At 51.9% G+C, this 25612-nt stretch overlaps 2 protein-coding genes across 2 annotated transcripts; both read left to right on the forward strand.

Moving 5' to 3' along the window:
• Positions 1 to 875: 875 nt before the first annotated feature.
• Positions 876 to 4980, forward strand: LOC106896727 (butyrophilin-like protein 9). The gene is made up of 5 exons (XM_014956920.1): positions 876 to 1214; positions 2578 to 2853; positions 3183 to 3284; positions 4214 to 4270; positions 4878 to 4980. Exons 1-5 carry the CDS (start codon positions 905 to 907, stop codon positions 4931 to 4933), a joined length of 801 nt encoding a protein of 266 aa, XP_014812406.1. The 5' UTR covers positions 876 to 904; the 3' UTR covers positions 4934 to 4980.
• A 341-nt stretch (positions 4981 to 5321) lies between these two features.
• LOC106896725 (E3 ubiquitin-protein ligase TRIM39-like) lies at positions 5322 to 7259 on the forward strand. Its single transcript, XM_014956917.1, has 3 exons — positions 5322 to 5622; positions 6199 to 6225; positions 6643 to 7259. The coding sequence occupies exons 1-3, from the start codon at positions 5472 to 5474 to the stop codon at positions 7257 to 7259; spliced, it is 795 nt and encodes a 264-aa protein (XP_014812403.1). The 5' UTR covers positions 5322 to 5471.
• The last annotated feature ends 18353 nt before the right edge of the window (positions 7260 to 25612 follow it).

A 25612-nucleotide genomic window follows, 5' to 3' on the forward strand; every position in this document is an offset into this window, starting at 1 on the left:
GATAAGAAGTGCTCAAGCTGAGGGTCATGGTCTTCTGAAAAAGTCTCATTTTAACCAAAAGAGCTAGAGCTGCCCTGCCTCTCTGCTCTTGGGAAATCCACCCCTTTCCAGCCCAAGTTTCCATCCCTTGGTGGAAATTAGAAGCCCCAACCCAAGGGAGCTCTGCCACATTTACCCCTGCACAGGGCCCATAGCATTTCCCTGCTGCACAAACAGTTTGCATCAGCACAGCTGCCCCACTGAGGATGACACAGGGTTGGAAAGGGGCAAGGCAGGCTGGGAAGCTGGATGAAATGTCTCTGTACATTCTTTTAAACTTTTTTTTTTGCCCCTCTCCCCCAGATAATCTCATCCTATACTATTTCTATCACCCTAGTTTCTTCCCCTCTTCCATCACTTTGGGCTTTCCAATTTTCCCTGCCCTCATTTTGCCAGCAAGAAAAGAACAAAAGGAGAAAGTGAGTGAATGAATGCTCCAAACAAAAACTTCATTTATATATCTGTTATAAAACCTAAAGAAACTTTTATAGAAACTGAAGAAAAACACATTAACTATTTTCATCAAACCATTAATTATGCTTTTCTAAGTTTTTCTGAACCAACAGTTTCCCCAAAACATCTCCTTTTGGGTTTTGTTTTTTTTTTCATTTCTTTCCATTGTTTGGGATCTTTCTCTCATGATCTATTGTCTCATGACCTGAAAGTGCAGTAACAGAAGGGACCAATGTCATTAGTGAATATTTGCAACTTTCAATTTTCTCCCCTTTCTCTGGATTGGGGAGAAATGGTCATCCCAGTCCTTTGTGTCCTTCAAGCTGGCACTTTTCCTCACTGATTTCAGCCAAATGCTCACCCAAGCTTGGTTTCCACAGAAAATTTTGAGGTCACCTCTCCCAAGAATGTAATGGGAATTGTTGGCCAGGACACAATCCTTCCGTGCCACATCTCTTCCACAAAGCCACTGGAGAACATTGAAGTGCAATGGAAGAAGATCACAGATGGGCGTATAGAGGACATCCACATATACAGTCCGTTTGATGGCAAATCAACACAGAAATACCCTGGGCGGACATCATTGACAGCAGATGGATTTGCCACCGGCAATGTGTCCCTAACATTGAAGAACGTCCAGCCAGCAGATGAAGGAACATACGGCTGCCTCGTAAAGTCCAGGGACTGGAGCGCTGATGCGGCCACCGTGCTCAGCATTGCAGGTTGGATCTCTCATGGGCTAGGGGGTGTAGGGGTGAAGTTTTTACAGAGGGAAAGAAGTTATCTGGAAGTGCACTGTCCCCCAGCTGATGCCCCACCCATAGGACCCAACATGTCACCTCCCCACTCACATCAGCCAGTGTGCCAGATGGCACCTGCCTTTTGATCAGATGGGATACTTTAATTCTAAGTCACTGAGAAGTCTCTAAGGAGCCAAGAAAAATTCAACCCATGTGTCACCACCCAGGAGGGAATCCGGGGAACTGGCAATCTGACCAGCTCCATGAGGTTCATGGTGGTTTTAGGCAAGGAAGGAGTTTAAAATTTGAATCTTCTGGGAGAGATGGGGTCTGGATTTCTACATGCATGTTCTAAGGGATTTCAACATGCATGTTCAAAGGCAGTAGCATGGAACAGTGAAATGGAGCTTGTAGGAACAGCTTGCTTAAAGCTGCTAAGAGACTGGGGTGAGTTGCCATGCCAAAAGATGTCCTTCAGGCTTCATCCCTAGCCCCTGTTGTGGTGTGTGTGTGGCTGACTAGCTGCAACAGTCACTGCTGGGTAGGTGTAAGGCCACCTGAGAGACATAAAAGTACTCAGGATACCTGAGTGATGTAGTGATGTGAATGGTGCTCTGTCTTCACTCTAGTGACTTCCCAGCTGGTTAAGGAGATGTTCTGCCCTGCCAGTTCACCTGGACAGTAGGCATCATTTGTGCATAGGTATCTATAACATCAGGAGGAACTGGTTAGCATGGACTCACTGATGGGAAAACATCATCCTCTTATCCAAAGGAGATTAGACCAGTTTTTGGGATAGGAGAGACAAAAAACCAGCCGGTGCCCATTGACTGGGAAAAATTCCTAGGAAATCCAGCTCAGACTCAGAGTCTGACGTAGCTATGTATGTGGTGCATCCCACAGGGGAGCAGCTTTGGTCCCCATGCAGCAACCCTTTAGTGCCAGCCTGAGCTAGGAAGGTGCCAGGAAACAAGCTGAGTGAGCTTTACTGTGCTGTTCTCTGCTTTCCACCTCCTCAAACTTGGACAAGGCTCCTACAGATTCATACTAAAAGAAAAGATATAAAGCCACATGTCTTCTGTCTGCCTGTTCCAAGAAATAGCGGGGAGCTGAGAGGGAAATCCATCCCACAGAAGTGACTTTTAATGAGCCAAAGAAAAGTTGGCATATATGGCAGATAGAGTATGGAATCTCAGAAAGACCGTTTTAAAGATCAGGTTAAGGACTGAGAGAAACTGGCAGGACATTGGAGCAAACTCTGGATTAAGCAAGACCTATGAATCCAAGGTAGAGCTGCTTTCATTGAAACGCATTTCTCCCAATAACAAACTCTCTCACCTTTCAGGTACCGGTGAAGTTTTCATTGAGATACTGGGCCCCCAAGGGCACGGGCTTGAGCTCGCCTGCAGATCACATGGATGGTTCCCCAAACCTACTGTCCGGTGGGTTTCTCAGAATAAGCACAGCCTGAATCCGGACACTGAAATAAATAAGGACAGCCACCAATTCTTCAGTGTGCTGAGTCGAGTGGTGGTTACAGGAGAGGAAGTGGGAAAAGTCACCTGTCAAATCCTGAACCCCCTGGTGCAGACCGAGAAGAAAACTACTGTCTACCTCTCAAGTGAGTCACATCATCCTGAGAAGTCTTTGCTGTCCGTTCTTGATCCTAGAAGCCCTGAAAGGGCCTTTCCAGTGACAGGGAACACAATAGCTCTCCAGCCCAGCTAGATGGATCTCAGACCATCATGAGTAATTGCAGGGTGTCAGTGAGAAATGCAAAGGGTCCTTCCTGCCCTAGATACCCATCCCTAGAGAAGGCAGCTCTGCTCGAAAGTGCAGGACTGTGATTAGTTCTCCATTCATCTCTAGAGGAACTCTTTGGGTGGGTACACAACTTCTGGGAAATGATTGTATCTTGCCAGAGGACACTCGGATATTTTCTGTTCACAGGTGCTGTTTTTCCACGTGCGTCTCCATGGGTCCCTGCCTTCTGGATACTCTTCACTTTATTTCTTCTCACATTGGCTGCTGGTGCTTTTCTGGTCTTTAGAGGTAAGGGACCTTTGTTATCTGCCTCCCTGAAACCTGTCTGTGAGAGAGAGAGGCCCTGAACTCAAAGAGCTCAGACCTCCTTCCACCCCATGCTCGGCACTTGTGGGGGTGGACATACCCACGCAGGGTGGGAGATATGACCCGAGTCCTGCGGGAGGTCTGCACTCAGGGATCAGCGTGGTCACAGTCCCACCACTGCATAAAGTGGCCTCTGCCTCAGCTTCCCCGACCCAATCCCGTCACCCTGGAGAGTTCAGAGCAGACAGGGTTCAAGGTGGGGAATGGAGATGGATGATGTAACATGAATGGCGAGATTTAAAGTGGTTACAGAATCACAGAACTGTAGGGGTTGGAAGGAACCTTTGGAGATCATCTAGCCCAAATCCGCTGCCAAAGGCAGTGTCACCCTGAGCAGGTTGGACAGGAATGCATGCAGGCGGGTTTGGAATATCTCCAGGGAAGGACTCCAAATCCTCTCTGGACAGCTTTTTCTGTGGCTCTGCCACCCTCACAGGAAAGAAGTTTTCCTGTGTGTTCAGATGGAACTTCCTGTGTTCCAGCTTATGCCCATGGTCCCTTCTCCTGACACCAGGCACAACAGAAAAGAGCCTGACTCCATCCAGTATTTTTTACGCCACTCAGTATTGAGGCTGGTGATATAAGAAGAAAAACAAAAGGTGGCAAAATCTGGACAAAGAGCTCATCTTCTTCATACAATGCAATAGGGTTGGGCCAAATACAAGTTCTTTTTATCTTCTGCCCCATCGCAGCATGACGTGTCTCCCCTTGACCATCCAACTTGCTGTGACGTGTCCCGGCTGAATTCAGATGCTTTTTCCCATCCAATACACACATGGCATCACTATCCCCTTCCTGGTATTTTCTTTGTGCTTCAGAACTTATTTCACTCTGTTCTTTGAACGTTACAGCAAAACAGAGGGCTTCTAAGAGAAAGTCCAGTGAAGAAACGGGTTTACAGGAGCAAGGTAAGGCAGATCTCTTTCTCTGAGTACCCACTTTGGTGCCTACTCACAAACACCTTCCCCCCTTCAGCTGGAGAGAGCTTTCCTTGCAGGCACAGAGCAAAGCTGAGACACTTGTCCTCTTCTCTGAGCTGAAGAGTTTGTCAACATTTGAAAAACGCCACATTCCTGAGAGCTCCTTTGGCTCTCCAGCCGAGGAAGATGCCAGTCCCTTCCCCTGCCGACATCCTCATGAAGTGGCTTCAAATCCCCTCTGCTCTCATCCTTTCATCTGTCACAAGCAGCAGGAGCAGGACCCTGGGGAGAGCTCAGGGCCCTTTTCCCAGGAAGCCAACTGTTCAGGGAAGGATGTGGTAGTTCCCCACCTCTTCCTTGCATTATTGCGAGACATAAGAGACAGGGTGTGTGTCAGGTGAGGACTTAGGAGTAACCCCACCAGCAATCCATCTCCAGGACCAAAGGACCAAACTACTTGAAGGCAGATCTCAGTCAGGGCCATGACCACCTTCCTCCCACCAGCTGTGATCCTCCAGAATTCCTGTGGGGTGTGGTGTGGATGCCAAGCCATTGCTCACCAACTGACTCTTGTCTTCTTTCCCTTCCTGTACAGAACTTGAGAAGAAACATACGGATGGAGGTACAGTAAAAGGAATCTTTCTGTTTTGAGAAAGTCCCACTTGGGTTTTCCGAAGCACATGCAGCCATCAGCATGTAACTTTCCTCCCACTCCCAGTGACTCCTCTGCATCACCCTTGCTCTCCACCAAGGTGCCCTCTCCTACACATCCTCTTTTAATTCCCATAATTGGTCCCAAGAGAGAAATGGAGGACAAGGTGTCTGCAGACCAAAATCCACACCTGCAGCCATCAGCAGCACCCACCTCACACAAATGGAGAGGCCATGGGCTGATCTGGCTCCCCCAGGGCACCACCCTCAGGAGGGACATCACCCCACAGTCCCTTCCTCCTTCCATGCAGACCTGATGCAGGGACATCTGAAATGCCTTCTTCTAATCCTCCACAGGGAAAAAAAAGATGTTTTTCTCCTATTTCTGTTGCAGAACACCGTGACCTGAAGCTTCGAGTTGGTAAGAGACCATTTCCAGTGGGCAATGGGAGGGGTGTTGCCATTGTGGAACAGAGACAGAACTGCACTGCCCTTGGCAATGCAGAGATGTCTCTGATGCTGTACCCAGGAGTTAGGGATGGATGGTGACCAGTTCTCCTGCTCTGGGGTCATCATTCTTCTCCCCGGGTATCTGTCTGGATCCAGCAGTGGCAGTGTCCTCTCACTGACCAAACCGCAGCCCATAACACTCCCTGTTTCTGTTTCAGATGCACTAAGCAGAGAAGTGGGTAAGTCAAGGCATCTTCCTTTCCTCTGCCTCTTTGCACACAAGTCTGTCTGTGGTTGGGAGCAGCGTCTTCCCTGGACCCCACAGTCCTCGCAAAGCAGAGCCCAGACATGGCCTTCTGCCCCATCCCCCTGGGGAACCTGGGTGAGCTCCTGCTGGAGGAGAGATCAGGGACTCCAGATGGGCATGAGCTGAGACCCAGGTTGTCCCACAGCAGAGTGAGTTCTGCAGGGTCAGAGAGCTTGGCTCTAAGTTTGTGCTTTCCTCATGGGTCAGCTGGGGGTGTGTGATGCACATCCTGGAGGTGAGAGCACCACATACATGTGGGAAAGCCATGCTCAGCACTGACTAGCAACAAAAAGTTCCGCTTTTGACATGTCCACACAGCAGTCCTCCCTCCACCAGCCCAGCTGATGCCAGGACACAAGGCTTTCTCCATTGCTTCTGAGATACCACCCTTCAGGCACAGGGGGTCACTGAGCCACCAATGTGGGAGGGACATGGACCCGGAATGTGTGTTTGGGCCTTTGAACACACCGTATTTGCCTTTGATTTGGGTTTCCATTTTTTTTAACAGTGTTCAGAAGAGCTCGAAGCCACATGGGTAAGTGTGTGGAGGTGGAATCAGACAGAAGGGCTGGAAACAAATGAGAGGAGCACTGGGAGCAAGTCCCCTTTGATCCTTCTGCAACAGGCTGCCCAAAACACTGCTCTCTGCTGAGCAGGGGCACATGGACATGGGCTGGATGCTCCCTTGGGTCTCGCTACACCCATGGCCGAGGTCTCAGAGGGCAGAGCTGGGAGCAGCAGGCTTGGGAATGAAGCTGTCCTGCTTTGCTTCTGAGGAAAGAGGCACCAGCCTCGGGCTAGAAGCCAGGCTTAGTCTCCAGGCTGAGCTGGGAGCAGGAGCTCTCCTTCCAGTGCTTTCTCTAGGAGGCACCTGGTGCCTCTTCTCATGAGGATCTCTGCTCCTGGCCCTCTTGCCCAGTAGCCACTAATGGCTCCTCCTCTCTCTCCCCAGTGCCCATCACCCTGGATGAAGCACAGAAACACTCGGGGCTTGCTGTGTCCTCTGACCGCAGAACAGTCCAGCACAAGCCACCTGCCCAGCGGCCCATCACCGAGGGCCAGCTCCCCGTCGTGGTGGGGAGGGAGGGCTTTGCCTCTGGGCAGCACTACTGGGAGGTGCTGGTGGGAGATGGTCTGGACTGGGAGCTGGGGGTGCTGACGGAGCCTGTGAGGGGGACACTGAACGAGAGGAGGTGGGAGGATCTCCCTGAGAATGGGGTCTGGTCGCTGAGAAGGGTGAGTGGGGAGTACTGGCCTGAGGAGGCCAATGCCAAGATACTGTCCTGGAGCAGTGTCCAAATACCAGCGTTTGGGCTGTACCTGGACTTAGAGCAGAGCACACTCTCCTTCTACAACCTTGTGACTTGTGACTGCATCCTGGAAATCTCCATTGAAGGCCTTGAAGGGTCAACCAAGCTGTACCCCTTCCTCAGGCCAGGCCTTGGTGAGGCAGGAGAGGAGGGGAAACCCCTCACCATCAACCACAACATTGACTGGGACTTTCCAAACACATTCTGGCTCCAAAACAATACAGGAAAAACTGAGCTGAGCTGCAGTAAACCTCATTGATTCTGTGAGACACTTGAGAAGGGAGAGAGCAGCAGAGCTGGTCAGTGAAAACTCTGCTTTGCTCTATGCAAACCCTGACAGAGCGAATTCAGACAAGTCTGGACTGGGAAATCCAACAAGACCAAAAACCCCACCTGGGCATGACATTTGCAGTGCCACGGGCTCTATCCTCTCCCCAGGGGAGACATGGGAAGCGATCAACCTGGGCCAAGGAGATGCACCCACAGCTTCTGCAGAGACCATTTCCTTGGTTTTACCACTCCCACGAGTTTCTACTCCATATTGCTCTTCATTAATTTGGCAATAAAATGGGAAACAATGTTTTTCCTTGTGTTCCGAGTGCTGGGATGTTGTGCTGACTTTCACCATCTGGGACCTGTGGGTAACATTTAAAATGCTGATGAAGGGTGTCCCAAATCTTTCTTGCCCTGATTGCCTTAGATTCCCATATTCCAAAGTTTCCCTGAAAGGCAAATGCAGGTGTTTGTGGCTCCCCATGGCTTTGGCTGCATTTAGCTGGTGCTGTTTGATGTATGAGCCAGTCTTACTAGAGATGCCTGATACCCAGAAATGCATTGCTTGCTTTTTCCCGTGAGGTACTCCCTCTGAGGGTGCCTCTTCTTCCCATCTGGAGGAGCGAAAAAAAAAGAAGTAGCTATTTCTCTGTAGCACAAATGCAAGTGCAGGTCCCCATATCAGGAGCCAACCCCAGTTCTGCCCAGCACGATGCAGACACAAGTGCAAATGCTGACAATGAAGCCACCACAGAGCAGTCTCCCAGGGAGATTATTTCTATTTTTCCTTGTCCCATGGCTCTGAACTGTCCTTCCCACCCTGCTGTGCAACATGGGACATCTGGGGACACATGTGAGGATGGACAGACCCCTTTGGGTTCTTCTGGCTGTACCCCTTTGGGGGATGTACAGGCATTAGGTCAAATGAAGGTTCCATCCACTTTGTGGGAGTTTTGAGAGGGTTGGTGGACATTCCTGGCTACTCTGGCCATCAATGAACATCCTGCTCGGGTCTCACAGGTTTTACAGCAAGTGTCTCAGAGGGGGAGTTAGAGGGCTGTGACAATTACCCACAGCTTTATGAGCTTGTATCATGGGAAGAGTTGTGGTTTGCATGACTTATTTTCTCATTGGTGTAACTTCTCCAGACTGTGAGATCTGATCTTTCTGTCAAGGGAGAGGACTGAACATCACAGGGTGCCAAACAGCTCTCATCCTAGACCAGCTGGAATAATTTCTGTGTTTCAAGAGAAAAGTCACTCTGCTGCCACTAGCAATAACCAGAGTCTTTCCTCTGTCCCAGTCACAGCTGGTATGGGGAACACCATGGGAGAGGAGAAAAATCAGAAATCTAAGTGTGGTTTACCCCAAAAGTGAAAAAGTTAAGATGTTTTAATTATAACCCTCTTATCCTCTTTTTATTGGACATTGGGTGCTTGACTCAGCTGCTCACATGCAAACCACTGGTGGCAGTAGAGATGTCCTGGGCTGTCACTCCATGCACCCCCAGAAGTGTCCAGGTCTCCTCCACATGAGATGTCCCACACCCATGTTTTCACAGACAGTCGAGATGAAGGTGATTTTCATGTTAATTTTCCAGAACATTTCTTTCAGCTGCTTAGTTGACCTGCAGGCACTTTGGAGCAGGAACTGTCAGCCAAGTGAGTTTCCCAAGGCCCATTTAGAGCAATTAAACACATCAAGCCTTTGGAAACTTCCCTTAGGATAAGCATGTTCCAATGAAATTACATTTCTCTTCCAAACCGTGCTCTGGCCCCTCTAAGACCACGCTCCAGCCCTTACTGGGTAGATTTCCAGGAAGGTGAGAGGTTCAGCAGAAAATTGAGGCATCAGGGTTTTACAGACACAGAAATTTCTTGCCACGATGACCTTGTGAAATGTGTGAGCCAAAGCTCCTCAGGTCCAAGCAGACCCACGTCCAGTCAGTTCATCACTTTCACCCTCATCTTTCTGAGGTGAGAGCAGACCGAGCTCCGAGGGATGATGGGGATTAGTTGATGTCTTCCAGAATCTGTGATTGACAGATGCGTACTCAAAACTGTATTTTTCGTGTAGGTAGTTTTATTGGGCTTCCATGATCCTGGGCAAGCGGCTCCAATTGGCCCTCCCTGTGCAGTGGGGTTGGAGCAGATGAGCTCCAGCCTGAACTAGTCTGTGAAACAGTCTCCCAGGGCAGCAATTGCCTTGGGGCAGAGGGAGGCTGGTGGGGGGAGCACCTTGCAGATGTTTCCTGTCTTCTTGGCTGTGTTTGTGCAGGCGGTGTGCGAGGGGGGGAAACCACAGAAGCGAGGGTGTGCTCTGCTCAGCAGCTTGCAAGCAGGGCTTCCTGAAAGGGAACGACGTGGTCTCTGGTTTGGCTTTGAGCAAAACACACCTCAGAGAGCCCTGTCAACTTACGGAGACTTTTTTTTAGTCTTGTGGTCAGAAACAACAAGCCTACAGAATGGAAAGACACAGTCAAGAGGCCAAGATGTGACTTTTCTTCTGCCTCTGTCTCTTGCAGTGACTGCACAGTTTCACTGGTGAAACAGTTCCCAGGGTTCTGGTCCTGCCTGATGGACCTCTTTCTTTCATACAGCCAGAACCTCTCCTGCTTCAGTTCTGAAATCTTGAGATTTACTCTGAAAAAAGAGTTGCCCAAAATTATCTGTAGGTCAATATCAGAGAAACTGGCTGAGTGGCTCATGTGTTAAGGGTGGACTTACAATATCATTACAAAATCCCATCATAGCAAAGATAACTGAGTACGTCTAAGTTAGGAAATACATCTCAGTCATTGGGAAAATGTGAAAGTTCCCGTCTTTCCAGCAGCACAATGAAATTTTAAAGGGTTCTGTCAATAGTGACCACTTAAGCTGCTTCCTCTTTAGGTTTTTGTATTGTTTTCCACCTCATTAAGTGTTGGCATTTATTTCATTTACACCATTTTTTTCATTTTGGTGCAGTTACAAGGAAAAGACTGTATTTCTAAAAAATTGTGAGATGAAACACATGAACATCCAACTAGAGAAAGAAGTAGAAAACTTTATTAAAACAAAGAAGGATGAGATAGTGCAGGGGGAGCTGCAGGCAGAACTAGCTTCTCAACTCCAAAACATTTTCCAAAATATTATGGAAGATGAAGAAGTGCAGAGCACTGGGCACACAGGCACTCCTGGAGCTCTGCCATGGCCACACCAAGTACTTGCAGCATCGCTTTGGGTGGTTCCTTCTTTGGGCACCACCCTCACGTCTCGACCCTGCATCAGTTATCAGCTTGTCTTCTGCATTTCTTTCCTCTCTGGAAATCTCCCTATTCAATTGTGTGTGCCTGAAACTCCAGCTGGTGGCCCCATTTTGTTCTCGGTGGTGTCAGGACAGAGGGACAGGCAGTCTCAGGTCCTTGTGGCAAGGGTCCTCAAGGAATGCAGTTCCATTTGGTACAAACTTTGCTCAGCCTTGCTCTCCTTGTCAGTCCTCAGGCTTGGTTTGGTGGGAATCAAAGGAAAACAGCAGAAGGGCTTGCTGGAATTTCCTGAACCAGGGGCATGAGGATGTGAAAGGGAAATCCTCCAAGACATCAGCCTTCAGGTGATAAACACTGTTCCTTGCCGTCTCCTGTCTCAGAGCAGAGCTTCCTGGCCATGGTGAGCAACCAAGGTTGCTCTCCTCCTCTTCTCTGCACCCAGTATACGATGTCCTCGCCAAGAAAGCACCACATCCTCTAGTGTTACAGGTGACCCACGGACAACTCTGCTCCTTTCAGGGGAGCTGCCTCTCACAGCTCCCCTGAAAAACCAGAAGAAGAGGGGCAACTGGAACAGTGAGTCCTTCCAGTTCCCCAAGACCAACTTCACTGGTGCTTTGCAAAGCAGAGGGATCTCCAGTTCCATACAGCAGAGACACTCATTGCTGCCGGCAGTGGACATCCACTCCCTCTGCTTTGCTAATACAAAGCTGAAAAATCCCGTGGTGTTTGGTTTGGCTGAGATCTTTTCATTCTCCTGTCCTTGCTTTACAGCTATTCCTGCTTCAGGGACAATATTTGGCTGCTGCAGAAACCTGCATGTCTTCTGTAAGCTTTGTGTCATGCCCATCAGACCTAGGCAGGTCTCGTGGATGCCCACAGACAACCCCAGTGCCACTAGAAACCTCCTTGTCCAGGACTGGATCATTCAGGGGAGGCTGCCTACCTTGAAGCCAGGCTTTTCAACTCCAGTTTAGTCAGGGATACAGGACGTGATAAAGTTGCCTGCTTGTTGCCTCATTGTGATGGCATGGTTTGGGCTGGGCTGGCCACTGCCATGAGCAGCAGATGCTCCCTTTGACCTCTCTCCCCTTCAGAGAAGGGAGAGCATCTGCCTTCAGAGGAGAGGAGAGAAAATGAGAGGGAGAGAGACTTATGAGTTGAAAGGAAACTAAACTAATGAAATAGTAATAATAACATAATAAAAAGAAAATATAATACTATGTACCAGCCCATCTTCTTAAACACTAGCACCATGTTTGCAAGTGATTAAACAGCACAGAGGAACTGAAAATTAAAACATACAGGGCAATTGGCTACATAGACAGCTACAATCTGACTTTCTAGACTTTGAAAGCTGTGGTTTCAGAAGTCACATGCTCTGTACAGAGTCATAGAAGCAGAGACTAACTGAGGCTGGAAGGGACTTCCAGAGGTCATCTGGTCCACCCCCCATGCTCGGGCAGGGCCACCTGGAGCCCATTGCCCAGGACCTTGGCTTTTGAAGAGTTTCAAGGATGGCGACACCACCACCTCCCTGGGTAACAGTCTGTAAGATTCAGGGATCTCCAATTCAGTGTGGAGCTCAATGTCTTTCCTATATTTTTCTGTCCCTATGACATCTTCTTGGAGATACACCTTGCTTGGGTAAGAGGCAACAGGCACAAGTGCAACATGAGACTTTCTGATAAAATGAAAGGAAGTTGTTTTTTTACCATAAGGATGACAAATAAACAAGTTGAGGAAATTCCATCCTTGGAGGAGTTCAAGGCTCAAGCATCCTCATCTTACTAGACCTGCTTTGATCAGAGCATTGGAGTAGACAACCTCTAAAGGTACCTTCCAACCTAAATTGTGTCTCGTTGGGTTTTTTTTTTTTGCTTGTTTGTGGTTGGTTTGTTTGTTGTTTTTTTTTCCCCTTATTGGTACAGGGTAAAGACAGAAGGGAAATAAAAATGAGAAGCCATTGACTCTTGCCATTGCATTATTGCCAAAATCAATGTCATGCCATAAAGTTGGTTAAGATGATGCGAGCTGAAACCGAGTTCCAGCTGTACTTGTGCAGACTGAGAGCCCAAAATAGAGAGGTATACAATTAAGCAAGTTAGAAGAGGGGTGCAGATAGAGCTCAGTTCTGAAATTTAAGCTTTTCAATAAAATGGGAAACTGAGCAGGATGCAATGAGAGATGCCTAGAGAAAGGAAAATAAAGTCACGGTGTGTTCATATACCCAGGATGTAAAAACGGTTTGCTATTCCATCTTGAGATACCTTGTAGACAGATTAGGGAAGCCCGCTCTAATGCTAATTTAGTTGTTAAACATCACAAGAACAATTACTAACCATGAATAATCTTGGCCTCTGAACTCAAACTATTAATAAGCAGCTATTTTACCTTGAGATAAAGGATGTACGATGTCACAACTTGCGAGGAAGTGCTCTAAACCAGCCGCGTAGCATTAGTTGTCAGATGGGAGATCTCTGCACTTGCTGAAGACACACAAAGTCAAGGCTGTTTCTGATGAAAGCTCCCGGAATTGCTTTCAAGTTTTGATGGTAGTTGTTTTGAACACTGTCTATACTCCAATTTACACCACCCCTTTTGCTCTCTGTTCATCTCTGCTGGGCAATAACTCATTTGCAACTGGGCTCTGACCCCTCTCCATTTCGTGCTCCAGGGATGGACACAGACTGCACCAAGTCTGGATTTCTTCTCCCACTGCAACTGCCACAGGGTGCCCCTGCAGACCTGGACTCCCATGGCCCCTCTGTGACACATGTGTGCATGATCTGCAGCTCCAAGGTGTGCAAGATCTGCAGCAAAGCTGTGTCTCCACTTGTCTCCTAAATGTTTCCACACAATCAGAGAATGGTAGAGATTGGAAGTGGCCTCTGGAGATCATCAGGTCCTGGGCACCACTGAGAAGAGCCTGACGCCATCCTCTTTACACCCATCTTTCAGATATTTAGAAGCTTTGATAGGATCCCCTCTTGGTCTGGTCTTCTCCAGCCTCAGGGCTCTCAGCCTTTCCTCATCAAGGAGATGCTCCAGTCCCTCATCATCTTTGTAGCCTCCGCTGGACTCTCTCTCCAGCAGTTCCCTATCCTTCTTGAACGGGGTGTCCCAGAACTGGACACAGCACTCCAGATGTGGCCTCACCAGGGTGGAGGAGAGGAGGAGGATGACCTCCCTCTACCTGCTGGTAAAACTCTTTGGAATGCACCCCAGGATGCCATTGGCCTTCTTGGCCACAAGGACACACTGCTGGTGATGTCTCATCAGGGAGAATCACCTTTCCATGCAAGCAATGCTGAGTCAGGGATCATCTGAAAAGAACAGCTCTCATCCAGGATTTCAGACTTGTTGACAGCTCCGAACATCTCCTCTGCAGACCTGGTGCAAGCTTTAGGAGACCTCTGCCCACCTGGGACCCTTGATGAACACCCCCAGAGGTCTGTTGCAATTTTCGACCCTGCCTGGGTTTCCTCCAGCAGAATCACTTCCATCCAGACTGAAAAACATCCAAGAGGAGCAGTTAGCAAAGGGTGAAGAAGAGTCAGGGAGAAAGGGCAGGAGGGCTTTGCAGGGAGGATGCTGCCCCCGAGGGCCAGGAGAGGGCCCGTCCTGGGCAGAGGGGAGGATGGGGACAGGCTGTGGGGAGCAGCCGTGCAGCACTGAGGGGCAGAGCTGCTGGGCTGAGGGCAGGGAGACCATGGCTTCCTCCAGCCACGGGGCACCTCTCAGCAAAGGACACATTTCTCCAAAGCCTAAAGGGAGCGTTTGGATCACAGGGAGAGACTGAGCAGATGCTGGAGTGCTTCAGAGAGCCAGGGGCATCCACCTGGAACAGCAGAACCAGGCAAACCACCTATGAGTTTTGTGACGGGAGGAGTCGAAGGAGGTGCAGGATGGAGATACTTGGGTGGGAAGGTGCTCCCCCAGCAAGGACTCAGCAGTGGGAACCTGGGCAGGGGCACATGGGTGAGCTGGGTCACAACCCCTCTAACCAAAGCCCTCTCTGCCCCATGCTGCAGGTGTCAGTGTGACCACCATGGACATCTGCAGCTCCCCAGGGGATGGTGAGCACAGGGATGGGACAGACAAGGGAGGCGGAGGTGGATGTAGGAGGAGAGAGGGAGATGATTCCCCATGTGTGATCCATTGAGGAAGACACTGAGGTAACGCTGGCACATACCATCCCTGTGCCAAGTCTCCAGGTGATAGCCCAGCTCCTGACCTCTTCCTGAAAACCTCCACCACTCAGGAGGGTTCAACCGTTCCACTGCTCCATTGTACGCCAGGTTCCAGCCACAAGAATTGTCTTCTGCAAGAATCGGGTGGAGAAGAACAGCCTGAAAGCCCAATGGGGGCAGATGAGCTATTTCATGCCGCTGGACGTCACCCTGGAGAGCGCAAGGATATACACGTGTGGGTACCAGCACAAGAAGGGGAGCAGCTGGGTGAGCTCTGCCCTCAGCACACCATGGAACCTGGCTGTCACAGGTGAGAGGTGGCACTGGGCACGGGCAGGCTCCACTCCAGAGTCCTAATGACACTACTTAAGAATGGGATCCTCCTCGTACACCATGGTGTTTCCTTGGGCATTTGGGATGCTCAGCTCAGACTTTGCATCTGGGCTATTTCCTCCCAGTCACAGGGAGCATCCTGCTCCTCTCCTGTTCCACCATCAAACCAAGGGCACAGTGGTGGTGCCAGATCTAAGCCAGAGCTACAGCTGTACAATGCAGGGATTGATTGATCCCCAGGGTTGAGAGATGGTGGGGGAGGGGGTGCCCACAGGTGCTTGGTCTGTGCAGTACCTGGGAGAGTTGGAGACTCCCACCCTGTCCCTTTTTCTACTAGTCCACATGGACGAGTGTGTCTTCTCCTGGTGTGAGTGTCTTTCCTCCACTAAATGGATCCACTTCAGACAGATCCCCTTCCAGGGAGTATCCCTCTCCCTCCATCCCACACCTCTCCTCCAGACACGGGATTCAGCAGTGCCCAGGATCAGAAAGCCAGGGCTGGGGCTGCTGAAGGAGCCTGGGCTGAGCCAGGGATGCTCCAAGGTGTCCCCTCTACCTACAGGGGCTGGCATCAGGGAAAGTGGGGAGATAGGCATGAGCTGGGTGGTCCTGCAGATGTCCAGTGACTTGAGAAATGAGCTGGGGGATGTGCTTGGTGTCTGGGATGGTCCCATCACAGGGCAGGGACACTGACAAGCTCTGCATTTCTCTGACAGACAGCGTCCCTTCACCAGGAACTTTTCTCCCAACCAGAGGTGAGTCATTGCTTGGGAGCCCTTCCCAGCATCTCCTTCCTCCTGGATATTCCTTGTCCATGCCTGTGACCCTCCTCTCTTCCAGCACCAGTCATGCCCCTCTGGGTCTGGATCCTGCGCTCTACGCTCAGCCTGCTCCTCCTGACGTCTGCCCCCATCATCACCCTCATCCTGGAGAGATGCAGCCCCTCTGCCACTCCTGATGGCCAGCCTGCCGATGTCCCTGTCCCCAGTGTCATCTGATGTCCTCACTGCCCTGGGCTCCCCACTGTCCCCATATCATGAGGGTGGTGGGAGTTACACCACCCCCACACTCCCAGCTGGGGTCTGGTCACTGAGGGGATCATGCCCAAGGGATGTCCTACCATCGCTCTGCTCTCTTTTGCTCAGCCCCTGCTCTGTCCCCTGAGGAAGGACCCTTGAATCTCACACCCACCCAGCTGCCTTTAACCCCCACAGATGCCCCTCCTGCTCCCAGACAGCAACGTCTCCATTCCAGGTCCATCCCTGCATCCCAGGAGGCCACAGGGGATGGTTGGGTGGCTCCAGCCTCAAAGAGTGATGCTCTCAAGGTCCTGCATCCCTCCAACACTTCCCATTTCCCGAGGAGGTGCTGGTAGCCAAGGCCAGTTCCCGGGGCACTGGGCATCTTGTTGCAGTGGCCGGTGCAGAGGCGCGTGTGTTGGCAGAGCGTTTGTGGGAGGTGAATTATAAAGGATTTGTTCGGCTGTGGACACTTGATGTTTCTCCTCTGTCTTTGAGTGATTTTTCTAAAGGGCGCTGGAAGAGCTGCTTTAGTCCTGGCTGGTGGGGCCACGAGTGCTGGGAAAGAGCTGCCATCCCCTACGCCCACTGACCCCAGGGTTTCCCTCCCTGCTGCCATCACCCTGACAGATGTGTCCTGGAAATGTGACCACTTGACAATGACTCAGCCCATCTCCCCATGCTCAGCTCCAAGGGGCAGTCGTTCCTGGCTCTCTGCACCCTACACCCACCCATCTGTGGGGCACAGGAACTGGGCTGAAACCCTCACACATGAGAAAGGAGTCGGATTGTCCAGAAGTGGGACAGATGTTGATGGGCTGTTGACATCAGAAGCTCAAAATGTGCCACCCAAGCTCAACCTTCCCCCTGTGAAGTCTCAAGCCTCCCACCCCAGGGCCTCCCAACACTGGCCCTGGAGCCAAGTCTCTCCCTGATGGGAAACTCCTGATTCTGGACTCTGGGCCCTTGGTGTATTCTGGGGAGCTCAGGGGAAAGGCTGGGGTGCAGGCAGGAGGGGAACACCTTGGCTGGGAAGCACAAGGCAGCACAACTCCATGGTCAGGAAAGGTGGGAAGGAGGGTGGGAGCCAACCTCACGGCCAGAAGCTGGGACACAGGGCTGGAGGTGAGGCCTCTTGCCTTCATCTTGGAGGTTCCTGCACGCACTGGGGGGACTCAGAGAAGCAGAATCTTGGCTGTGAGAAAAGCCACTGTCATTGTGTCTGTCCAGAGGGCATAGCAGTGCTGTTATTGACAAAACCAAGCCACAGAAGGAGAGCAAGGGGAGAGCTCTTGCACAGAGTGAAAGCCCCAAGGACCATCAGTTCCAGCAGAGCTATGGCACGCAGGGCTTCAGCAAAGGCCCTGGGGAGGGGGGTGGTGTAGGTCAGGGAGCTTTGAAGGCACAACAAATCCTGCTGAGGCCTCCTTCACCAGCAGAGAAGCACAAGAGGATGGTATGGTATGGGCGAGAGATGCAACCACCTCCACCTGCATCTCATCCAGGCAGGGTGTCCACAGTGGCTTGGTGCTTGAGATGTTGTAATTTGGGTGCTGTCACTGCAGAATGGCCCAGGCTGTGCTGAAAATGCCTTCCTAACGAGGGGGGGAAAGATGCAGCCTGTCTTCTTCATGACCCAGTGGGGACCAGAGCCAGCTGGGGTCATGGCCATGGGAAGAGCTGGTCCAGTTCCCAGCCCTCCAGCCCCTGCCCTCCCCAAATGGTTTTTGGCCCCTGCCTTGGAGATTTGCAGCTGCTGCTGCTGCTGGTTTGAGTTCTGCTCCAAGGCCAGCTCAAGCCCAGCAAAGCCTGGGGGGGACACGGCTCTTGGTGAAGGAGGGGTTGGGTTGATGTTGGGGAGCGGGAGGGAAATGTCCTTTCTCAAGAGCAGAGCCCCTGCTGCGCGCACAGAGGAGTGGTCTGGCCAAGCGGTCGCGTGGTCGCCTTGTGAGGCTGCAGAGCGAGCAGGAGGCCACTACCTCGCTGCTGAGAGAGCTGCTGTGGGACAGGGAGGGCTTTTTTTAGAGCCAGGTCACCCGAGGCCCAGCAGCTGCAGCCAGGAGCAGTGGCTGGGCTGAACTGAGATGATACTGAGGTGTTCAGGTGAGACCATACTTCACAGCAGGATCCACTGTTGTCTACAATGAAGTCCTGACAATCTGATATGCAGAAGATGCCAAAAAAAGTCACGAGCATCTTTCTGCACTCATGTTTCAGCCTAGCATTTCCTTCCTGATGCATCTCAATTGGAAGAAGGCTCTCACATTTCCATCTCTCTTCTCCAGGGCAGACACACATGACCATTTCCAGTGGGCAGCTAAGAGCTTGTTCACCACAATTCATTGTGACTTCTCAGGTGCTGCTGTTCATCTCCCTGGATGAAGACAGCCACTCCTGGTGCCTAAATCTCTCCTCAAGAAGACAGAGAAGCCACCATCAGAGTCCTGCTCCACCCACTTTACTGGCCATCATGCCTGCTCTGCAATGGCTCCACCTGCAAAAAACCCTCATGGAGAGATTTGGAGCTGGGTGGAAGAGGACCCATGGGGAAACTGATCTCAGCTGTGGGTCGTTCCAAGGCACAAAGAGCAGAAGAGGCTGCTTGTTGAGAGCCCCTCACATCCCATGGGCAAAGAGGAGCTCAGGACACTCAGCCACCCCACAGCCACCAGAAGGAGCCAGGAGAGGCAGGAAGAAAAGCCCCAGAGGATGCGCAGGGCTCAGCAGAGGACCGCCAAGAGACTTGGTGTCTCCTCTGTGTGGGGAAGCGCCTGCGGCCACCCGTGGGTTGTTCCCAGGCGCAGCAACGCCCAGAGCGGACACCTCTTGTGGCGCTGCCTCAGCTGCTGCGAAAGCAGAGCCTGCCAGCTCCGGCCAGCCAGGGATGGGGAAGGGGCCGTCGGGTGCGGGCAGTTGGGCGCCCATGGCCCATCTCCCCACCGTCGCCTTGCTGCTGTTGGGTGAGTGGGAGCTGGGCCCGTGTGGGGGACGGGGCTGGGGCTGCCAGGCTTTGGGAGCGGGGCCTGGGGACTTGCCTTTGTGGAGAGCTGGGTTCCATCAGGAGAGAGGTTTCAATCCCATGGGTTGCACAGCCTTGGGCAAAGATCTGTGCACAGGCCTGTCTGACCTGGAATTTTATACCCAGGAGCTGGGCAGGAAACCCCTCTCAGCTTGAAGAGACCACTGGCTCCATGTTCCTCTTTAGCAGACCCCAATCCCGTATTAACATCCTTGATGTTGCCACAGGAGAAGGGGGATGGACGGCTCATTTCTTTCTGTATCAATTTTACTGCATTACTGCTCTTGTTCTCTATTGAGCACCCGGAGTAAAGGTCTTGTGGGACATGTACAGGGGTAGGAATGTGGGACAAAGCTTTGTCATTTTCATTGTGCTGAATTTAAGTGAAAACTTCTATTCTCAGGGCAATGGGAACTGTCATGTTGGGCACAAAGATGCTTTGTGCTTGCGGTGCTCTGTGAGAGGTGCAGAAAGTGACATTTTGGGTGGTTCTTCTTTGTGGGACCTTCAGTTCTGGAGTGCAGAGGTCTGAAAAGGGTAAGGTGAGGTAGAGGTGGAGGCAAAGGGGCAAACACACCTGGTGAATGTGGGAAGACTTCAGAAGATCTGCCTTCCTGACACTAAAGCTTTGGGGCCATGGGTGAGACACGGTGACCCAGCTGGAACAACGAACCCACCCAAACGGGGCTTGGGGAGGTGTCATGCAAGGAGACAGAGGAGATGCATCACAGAAACTCAAGGGTGGGTTACTCCTTACCCAGCAAGAGCTCAGCAGTGGAGACCAGGGTAAGGTCATCTTGATGAGCCACATCACAGCCCCTCTAACCAACATTTTCTTTGCCCCACGGTGCAGGTACCAGTGTGACCACCCAGGACATCTGCAGCTCCCCAGGGGATGGTGAGCACAGGGATGTGGGCAAAAAGAGGAGTGGTGCAGGGGGTGGAGCTGAGAAAGGAGAGGAGTTTTGTTCCCCGGGTACCAGCCCTTGCAGGAGAGACTCTTCTCCTTCTCAGCCAAAAGCATTTTGCAGCCCCACCATGAGGAACACTTGCCTACAACATCCCTGCACCACTGCCTTCTTTCCAGGTGACCTCCCAGCTCCCCACCTGAGCCTCAATTTATCACATGCTCATCCTGGTGACACAGTTCTGTTTGGGTGCTTCCTACTGCTGGGGTCCCCTGCCACCCGAATTGTCTTCTGCAAGGATGGGATGGAGGAGCGCAGTCTGAAAGCCCAGCAGGGGCAGCTGAGCTACTTCATGCTGAAGAAGGTCACCCTGGAAAGTGCAGGGACCTACACATGTGGGTACCAGTACAGGAATGAGAGCAACTGGGTGAGGAGCTCTGCCCTCAGTGCTCCCCAGCACCTGGCTGTCACAGGTGAGACACATCCCAGTGGTGGGAACAGAAGGGACAGGGAATTGCCACCACGTGGTTTTGCTAATAACGTGGGTCTGCCATTAACGGAGCTCTGCTCTGGGACAAGGAGGGCATGGTGCTGGTGTCCTTCTCCTGTGTGAGTGTGTTGCTGCCACTGATGGATGTTCTAGAGAGAGGTCTCCTCCCAAAGGGTCCCCTTCTCCCTCCATCCCACACCTCTCTGTAGACATGGGACTCGGCAGTGCCCAGGATCAGAAAGCCAGGGCTGGGGCTGCTGAAGGAGACTGGGCTGTGTCAGGGATGCTCCAAGGTGTCCCCTCTAACTGTAAGAGCCGATGTCAGGGAAACTGGGGAGATTTCAAAGGGCTGGCTGGTTCCCCAAGAGTCCCATGAAGCCAGAACATGAGCTGGGGGGTCTGCCTGGAGTCTGGGATGGTCCCAGTGCTGAAGAAGGAGACTCACAAGGACTTCATTTCTCTGACAGTCTCCAGCCTCTCAGCAGAAACAGGGATCCCTCCCACAGGTGAGTCATTGTTTGTTAAACATTCCCACCATCTCCTTCCACCTGGACATTCCTTGTCCACACTGTGATGCTCCTCTCTTCCAGCACCAGTCATGCCCCTCTGGATCTGGATCCTGCGCTCTGCCCTCACCCTGATCCTCCTGACGTCTGCCCCCATCATCACCCTCATCCTGGAGAGACACAGCCACTGTGCTGCTCGTGCTGGCCAGCCTGCGGACATCCCTGTCCCCATTGTCATCTGAGGGCCTCACTGCCCTTGGCTCCTGCTATCCCCACTGCCGCCTCAGACAGCCATGCTCTCCAGGTCCTGCATCCCTCCTGCACTTCCCAATGCTGGTGTGATGCCAGCAGCCAAGAGCTGGTCCTGGGGAAATTGCCGGCTGGTTGTAAGGCCCCTTGATCTGCAGAGGGTCTGTGGGAGGTGAGATATAAAAGATTTGTTCAGAACGTGTAGCTGATGTGTCTCCTCGGTCTGTGAGTGAAGCCTCTGAAGAGAGCTGGGAGAGCTGCTTTACTCCTTACTGGGGTGGCCACGTGTCCTGGGGAGGGAGCTGCCATTCCAAGCCCCTGGGGCTCTCCTCCCTCCCTCTCTCCTCTCTCTTCTCTGAGATCACCTGAGACATCTACCACACCCTGAACCCTTCATCTTCACACTCTGCTGTTGCCTCTCCTTTCCCAGCCTGGCCATGCGTTCCTTCCCAAGCCCAAAGCCCAGACCAAGGCATCTCCTGCCCTCACCCTACCCAAAACAGCCCCTACAACTGGAGTGCTGAGAGTCCAGGCAAGGTCATGGGGACACCTGGCCTCTGTCACATCATGGTCTTGCATCCAAATTATCCTCAGGTGGTAACTATGGCCTTGCATTCCTGCTGAGGCTGCAGCTCCAAAGAGCTTTCCAGATGAAGCCATGGAGATGCTGGGAGGACTGGAGCCCCTCTGCTGTGAGGATGGGCTGAGAGAGTTGGGGGGGGTTTAGCCTGGAGAAGAGAAGGCTCCGGGGAGACTGTAAGAGCCGATGTCAGGGAAACTGGGGAGATTTCAAAGGGCTGGCTGGTTCCCCAAGAGTCCCATGAAGCCAGAACATGAGCTGGGGGGTCTGCCTGGAGTCTGGGATGGTCCCAGTGCTGAAGAAGGAGACTCACAAGGACTTCATTTCTCTGACAGTCTCCAGCCTCTCAGCAGAAACAGGGATCCCTCCCACAGGTGAGTCATTGTTTGTTAAACATTCCCACCATCTCCTTCCACCTGGACATTCCTTGTCCACACTGTGATGCTCCTCTCTTCCAGCACCAGTCATGCCCCTCTGGATCTGGATCCTGCGCTCTGCCCTCACCCTGATCCTCCTGACGTCTGCCCCCATCATCACCCTCATCCTGGAGAGACACAGCCACTGTGCTGCTCGTGCTGGCCAGCCTGCGGACATCCCTGTCCCCATTGTCATCTGAGGGCCTCACTGCCCTTGGCTCCTGCTATCCCCACTGCCGCCTCAGACAGCCATGCTCTCCAGGTCCTGCATCCCTCCTGCACTTCCCAATGCTGGTGTGATGCCAGCAGCCAAGAGCTGGTCCTGGGGAAATTGCCGGCTGGTTGTAAGGCCCCTTGATCTGCAGAGGGTCTGTGGGAGGTGAGATATAAAAGATTTGTTCAGAACGTGTAGCTGATGTGTCTCCTCGGTCTGTGAGTGAAGCCTCTGAAGAGAGCTGGGAGAGCTGCTTTACTCCTTACTGGGGTGGCCACGTGTCCTGGGGAGGGAGCTGCCATTCCAAGCCCCTGGGGCTCTCCTCCCTCCCTCTCTCCTCTCTCTTCTCTGAGATCACCTGAGACATCTACCACACCCTGAACCCTTCATCTTCACACTCTGCTGTTGCCTCTCCTTTCCCAGCCTGGCCATGCGTTCCTTCCCAAGCCCAAAGCCCAGACCAAGGCATCTCCTGCCCTCACCCTACCCAAAACAGCCCCTACAACTGGAGTGCTGAGAGTCCAGGCAAGGTCATGGGGACACCTGGCCTCTGTCACATCATGGTCTTGCATCCAAATTATCCTCAGGTGGTAACTATGGCCTTGCATTCCTGCTGAGGCTGCAGCTCCAAAGAGCTTTCCAGATGAAGCCATGGAGATGCTGGGAGGACTGGAGCCCCTCTGCTGTGAGGATGGGCTGAGAGAGTTGGGGGGGGTTTAGCCTGGAGAAGAGAAGGCTCCGGGGAGACCTTAGAGCCCCTTCCAGTCCCTCAAGGGGCTCCAGGAAAGCTGGGGAGGGACCCTTGATCAGGGAGGGGAGCCATGGGAGAAGGGGGAAGGGTTTGACTCTGGAAGAGGGGAGATGGAGCTGAGATGTGGGGAGGAAATAATTTGCTGGGGGGGTGGTGAGAGCCTGGCCCAGGTTGCCCAGAGAAGCTGTGGCTGCCCTATCCGTTGAAGGAGGTGTTCAAGGCCAGGTTGGGGGGGGCTTGGAGCAGCCTGGTCTGGTGGGAGGTGTCCCTGTCCAGGGCAGGGGGTGGCACTGGAGGGTCTTGAAGGTCCTTTCTCACTCTACACTGTGGATACACTGGGATAGCTCTGAGTCCCAGGCACCTCCCTGCAAAGAGTGTGCCCTGTGCTGGGCCAGGTGCCTGTGGGCTGAAGGGACTTCTCCACGGCTCTGTGCCCTTGCTGGTAGAGAGGAACCAGAGAGGAAAGTATTTTCCCCCGACTTCCCCTTTTCATTTCTACAGTCTTGGCCCCTCTGTGTTCCAGCCCCTGGGGCTCTCCTCCCTCCCTCTCTCCTCTCTCTTCTCTGAGATCACCTGAGACATCTACCACACCCTGAACCCTTCATCTTCACACTCTGCTGTTGCCTCTCCTTTCCCAGCCTGGCCATGCGTTCCTTCCCAAGCCCAAAGCCCAGACCAAGGCATCTCCTGCCCTCACCCTACCCAAAACAGCCCCTACAACTGGAGTGCTGAGAGTCCAGGCAAGGTCATGGGGACACCTGGCCTCTGTCACATCATGGTCTTGCATCCAAATTATCCTCAGGTGGTAACTATGGCCTTGCATTCCTGCTGAGGCTGCAGCTCCAAAGAGCTTTCCAGATGAAGCCATGGAGATGCTGGGAGGACTGGAGCCCCTCTGCTGTGAGGATGGGCTGAGAGAGTTGGGGGGGGTTTAGCCTGGAGAAGAGAAGGCTCCGGGGAGACCTTAGAGCCCCTTCCAGTCCCTCAAGGGGCTCCAGGAAAGCTGGGGAGGGACCCTTGATCAGGGAGGGGAGCCATGGGAGAAGGGGGAAGGGTTTGACTCTGGAAGAGGGGAGATGGAGCTGAGATGTGGGGAGGAAATAATTTGCTGGGGGGGTGGTGAGAGCCTGGCCCAGGTTGCCCAGAGAAGCTGTGGCTGCCCTATCCGTTGAAGGAGGTGTTCAAGGCCAGGTTGGGGGGGGCTTGGAGCAGCCTGGTCTGGTGGGAGGTGTCCCTGTCCAGGGCAGGGGGTGGCACTGGAGGGTCTTGAAGGTCCTTTCTCACTCTACACTGTGGATACACTGGGATAGCTCTGAGTCCCAGGCACCTCCCTGCAAAGAGTGTGCCCTGTGCTGGGCCAGGTGCCTGTGGGCTGAAGGGACTTCTCCACGGCTCTGTGCCCTTGCTGGTAGAGAGGAACCAGAGAGAAAAGTATTTTCCCCCGACTTCCCCTTTTCATGACTACAGTCTTGGCCCCTCTGTGTTCCCACTTCAAAACGAAATCTTAAGGAAGAAACTGGCAAAAATGTATTTTTTTGTCTAACTGTTACAGACCGGTATGGGGCTGTTTTAAGACATAGGATACCCAAGTGAATGGTTTGCTGGGGAGGTGGCATCTTTTAGTTTCTTTTTTTTGAATAAATAACAATCTGATATGAGACATGGAAAATAACATTCTTGTCCATTCTTTTTTGAAAATTAAAAAAAAATATATTAATTTGGTTATGCAGGCACTTATCAGAGGGAAATGGAAATTGGAAATTTAACTTTTCTTCTATCATAGGAATGAGTACACCAAGCATGATTTTTTTAGGTTTCTTCTTCCCAGTCCAAGGAGGTGCCATTCTAGCTTTAAGAAGTCAAGGGCAGAAAGCACAGGGAGATATTCACTATCTGTGTGCCTTCAGCAAGCACGTCTAACCAGCTTCCCAAGTTTACACAGGGGAAACTGTGGAGGCAGCACGTTGTGCTATTCTCCCTTGCCAGTTCCCCTGGCCTTCCATGTAGACACTTAACTTTCTGTAAAGGCTTACTGTTTTTGTCGCAAGCAGGATGCCTTCATACCACAGTCCTCCTGAAAAGTGGCCTCTTCAAAGGCATACCTGTGCACTCTGGTATGAGCTCCTCTGTGTGGAGGAGAGAAATATGTTGAGTTTCGTGTACAGACGTTCTGGTGTCGGTCTAATGGAGATGTGGCTATCTCTCTGTTGTGTTATTAGTGCCATGAAGGTAGCAGCTTAAACATAGGCAAGAACTTATATTTATGTTATTAGTACTAAATATGTGAAAATGCAAGTTCTGGTGGGAAAAAATATCACTCTGCTGCATTTAAGCTGTTTTTTTTCTTTGCTAAAGCTAATTTTATTAAAATAATGATGCTACAATTAGAAGCATAATTATCAAACTAAGCTGTT

The sequence above is a fragment of the Calidris pugnax genome, unplaced genomic scaffold (genome assembly GCF_001431845.1).
Source record: "Calidris pugnax isolate Ruff unplaced genomic scaffold, ASM143184v1 scaffold353, whole genome shotgun sequence".
NCBI lineage: Eukaryota > Metazoa > Chordata > Aves > Charadriiformes > Scolopacidae > Calidris > Calidris pugnax.

Bases quoted from the DNA above. Each gene is read 5' to 3' on its own strand.
- LOC106896727 (XM_014956920.1), top strand. From the start codon at position 905: ATGGGAATTGTTGGCCAGGACACAATCCTTCCGTGCCACATCTCTTCC. The intron at 2,854-3,182 runs GTGAGTCACATC...TTCTGTTCACAG, and splicing joins AACTACTGTCTACCTCTCAA to GTGCTGTTTTTCCACGTGCG. The intron at 3,285-4,213 runs GTAAGGGACCTT...TGAACGTTACAG, and splicing joins TGCTTTTCTGGTCTTTAGAG to CAAAACAGAGGGCTTCTAAG.
- LOC106896725 (XM_014956917.1), top strand. From the start codon at position 5,472: ATGGATGGTGACCAGTTCTCCTGCTCTGGGGTCATCATTCTTCTCCCC. The intron at 5,623-6,198 runs GTAAGTCAAGGC...TTTTTTTAACAG, and splicing joins TGCACTAAGCAGAGAAGTGG to TGTTCAGAAGAGCTCGAAGC. The intron at 6,226-6,642 runs GTAAGTGTGTGG...CTCTCTCCCCAG, and splicing joins AAGAGCTCGAAGCCACATGG to TGCCCATCACCCTGGATGAA.